The following is a 3,518-nucleotide window of genomic DNA, read 5'->3' as shown; positions in this document are numbered from 1 at the left end:
ATGAATAGAACGAGGGAGGAAAGGATGCAAAGAAGGAAAGGAGGAGGGAAGGAATGGAGCAAGGAAAAAAGGAGGGATTGAAGAATGAATGAATAGAACGAGGGAGGAAAGGATGCAAAGAAGGAAAGGAGGAGGGAAGGAATGGAGCAAGGAAAAAAGGAGGGATTGAAGAATGAATGAATAGAACGAGGGAGGAAAGGATGCAAAGAAGGAAAGGAGGAGGGAAGGAATGGAGCAAGGAAAAAAGGAGGGATTGAAGAATGAATGAATAGAACGAGAGAGGAAAGGATGCAAAGAAGGAAGGAAGGAAGCAAGCAAAGATAGAAAGAACAAAGGAAGGGAGCAAGGAACAAACAGGACAGGATGTATAGAATGAGGAAGGAAAGGATGCAAAGAAGGAAGGAAGTGTTACACTTTTGAAAAGAAAAGTTTAAGTTAGGATAAACTTTTATTATAGAAGCAATATCTTTTACAGATGTTAATTTAGGTCTTATAAAATGATCAAATCTATTTATTTTTCTACAATATGAGGAAACCCTGAATAGATACTGAGGCGTCTGAAGCTGTTTGTTCTCATCAGATCCCAGTAGAGTCTGCATCAGCTTTAATAACAGGATCTACTGTAGCTCCTGGTTCTGCTGGGCCTCTCACCCTCTTTCCCGTTCCTCTTCCAACAGGCGGATGGCATTCAGCAGCCTGACGCACAGTGCACAGCATGATCTCAATCAAAGCTGTCTCTTGTCTGTCTGTAAGAGCTGAACACACCAAAGTCAACCAGTCAGCTTCATTTGGATCCAATCCAAGCTACAAAGCTTCAGCTAAAAGAAGCAGAGTCGTACCTTCCTCTCCTGGCATGGGGTCGTCCAGCAGTAAGCTGATCATACACTCCCAGTCTTTCAGTAGCTCTGCACCACATTCCCAGAGGGAGTCTACCAGGTAAGCTGCGTGCTCATGGAGCTACAGGGAAGCGCAAAGAAACTTGAACTACGTGATAAAAACCTGCTGCATCAGGAGAAACCAGAAGCAGACCCTACCTCACTCTCCAGGAAGAAAAAGACAGTGGTCTTGATGAGGTTGGCGTTAGGACTTTGTCTGCCTCTTCTTTTAGGGGCACCTTCCTCCTCTGGTTCTCGCTGACTGAACAATCTGTGAAGAAGTGGATCGTTACCAGACTCTGCAGACAAGAGGCCTCCTTCAATCTACCCAGGATAAACCCTTTGAGCTCTAAACAGGTTGATAAACTGCCAGAATAAAACTTACTTCTTGTAGAGGAATTCTCCAGCTGCGATAGCAACCGGCCGGTGTGCCGAGTAGACCAAGTGATAGACGCTCTCGCAGTCCTCGGGCGTCAACACCTCATCTGTACTACTGCAGAGACAAACCAGGTGCATTAATAAAAGGTTCCTGCTCATGTAGAGAAACGTCAGTGTCAACAATAAATAAATAAAAACACATTTTCTAATCAAATCATTGCATCAGACCTCACATGTTCCCCACCCTGCAAAAGCATTTCCTCAGAATACCAGGGTTAGATCAGGGCTTACAAAGCAATGCTGCCCCTCCCCCATCTATTGCTGACTGCTTTTCCCATCACGATTTCAGCGCCGCCTATCACCCATGGCTCAAAGTTTAGGGCTGCAACTAACAATTATTTTGCAAATCGATTAATCTGTTGATTAATTGTTCAATTAATCGGATATCTAAAGAGACTTTTAATCAAATAAAAAAAAGGTGAAACTCAAACTTTTCTACTTGTGGTGTTCTGGATAGAGCAGATTGACAGATGAAAAAGTTTGTTTTTAATCTTAAATAAAAAATGTATATACATTGTTTAACAATCTTAGTATAATTCCTGCTCTAAGTGAGTCGCTCTGTCAGCTAAAGGCACGTTTTAGAGTCTCTATACTCCAGTTAATGATTACTGAATTAGGTGAACATTATTTCTATAATCTGATTAATCTAATTATTGCTTCAGCTCTACTTCAAACTATTGAAACAAACAAGTTAAAATCTGAATCTGCAGATCAGACCTAACAAAACAAAAAATCCTGAGTGCTGTGATGTGATTAAAAGAGCCAAAGTGAAGTATTCTCTGCAGGAAGAGGAGGAAAATGAATCAATCTACCCAACAAATGTGTTTCTTTTTGTTTTAATCTTTGTGCAATGATAAAGCTATTATTGCTTTGCAGCAGCAGGAGCAACTGTTGCTTTGTTTCTTTCAAATGAAAAAGGTCAGACTGTAGATTTTAGCAAATAGAAACCCACTTACTTTAAGACTAGCGTCAGCAGTTTAATTGCTTGTACTGCAACATCGTATTCCTTGTCAAGAGTCATGGAGACAATCCGGTCCTGAGAGAAAAGAGCAGAACGGGTCAACTTGGAGAATAATCTGAGTTATTAATAAATCCTTGTTAGTCACGATAAAAGCAGCCAGTTAAACTGAATATGTTTTAAATGAAAACACTTTCCGCCTCGGTGGACAGATGAATGACAGATGAAAAGGTGCTGTGTTAAAGTCGTCCAGCAGGTGGTGCTGACCTTAAAGCGGCTGGTGAAGAGCTCCAGTCTTGCATTCAGCTCTCTGTTGTGGTAGAGGCCCTGCAGAGCTGTCAGACACTTGAGACGTACCTCTCCTTGCTGCAATCAAATCAGACGCGGCAGGCAATGTTTATCACAGTTTGCTGCACTCATCAACGCGCATTTTAACAGATATGAGTAAGAGAAATATTTACACCACACAATAACAGCTGCCACACGGGAAAAAACGTAAGAACAGCATACCTTATCATGCATGGTCCAACCCACATACTTCAGATAGCTGTCGTTGAGGAAGGCATCGCTGTACAGTTTCATCCACACGCCGATCTCCTCTATGCAGATGGCTCTGATTTCCGCTATAGAGTCTCTGTAAACGCAATTATTTATTCAGAAAAAGAAAAAAAATGAAATCTAGATTTCTTTGGGCAGGATTGTTTGCCAACAAATATTAATGTTAACTCGTACCGGTATCGATGAACAAACACTCCTTTGAAAATTGCATTCATCATGTTCTCAATTTCATCCTGATTCTCTTGGAGCTGAAATAAAGCACAGAGAGAAACTTTTTAAATAAGTTAAATGTGCACCTAAATGATCAGATGGTTGGTGGTCACCACATTTCACTGGGATTAAAATAATCCAGACAGATTACTGGTTTCATCAACTTTGTTTCTGAATAAACTCAGAATGAATGAAAGCTACACAAAGTCTGCCAAGCAGGCCTACTAAATACTGACATTAATCAGGAAACTTCAAAGTCATTAACAGGCTTCCAGAAAAAATATTAATTTCTCCCTTCATGGCCGTTTAATCAGCATCCAACTCAAGTTTAATAAGCTGAAGTGATGCTGCATTTAACTGACACAATGATTAATTAGGTTGGACCTTTGCACATAACTCTAAACTGGTTCCCATGGTAACAGGGACCTCAGCATCCTTTTAAATGACAATAAAATTTGTGTAAGTCTAAGGCCCTTTCT

General features: G+C 40.8%; 1 protein-coding gene across 1 annotated transcript in view; it reads right to left on the bottom strand.

Annotated features, from left to right (window-relative positions):
- Positions 1–3,518, bottom strand: part of LOC107089801 (cohesin subunit SA-2-like) — a 45,203-nt gene that overhangs the window by 30,023 nt on the left and 11,662 nt on the right. The window contains exons 9-16 of the mRNA XM_015382777.1: positions 3,004–3,077; positions 2,782–2,905; positions 2,539–2,637; positions 2,270–2,349; positions 1,261–1,368; positions 1,035–1,146; positions 840–957; positions 652–755 (exon numbers count right to left, since the gene is read on the bottom strand). Of these exons, the coding sequence (XP_015238263.1) occupies positions 652–755; positions 840–957; positions 1,035–1,146; positions 1,261–1,368; positions 2,270–2,349; positions 2,539–2,637; positions 2,782–2,905; positions 3,004–3,077 (819 nt within the window). The remainder of the gene's footprint in view (positions 1–651; positions 756–839; positions 958–1,034; positions 1,147–1,260; positions 1,369–2,269; positions 2,350–2,538; positions 2,638–2,781; positions 2,906–3,003; positions 3,078–3,518) is intronic.

The sequence above is a fragment of the Cyprinodon variegatus genome, unplaced genomic scaffold, assembly GCF_000732505.1.
Source record: "Cyprinodon variegatus isolate N-32 unplaced genomic scaffold, C_variegatus-1.0 Scaffold13, whole genome shotgun sequence".
Taxonomy (NCBI): Eukaryota; Metazoa; Chordata; class Actinopteri; order Cyprinodontiformes; family Cyprinodontidae; genus Cyprinodon; species Cyprinodon variegatus.
The sequence above is the reverse complement of the archived record's forward strand: the minus strand, read 5'-3'. Positions and strand labels throughout refer to the sequence as shown.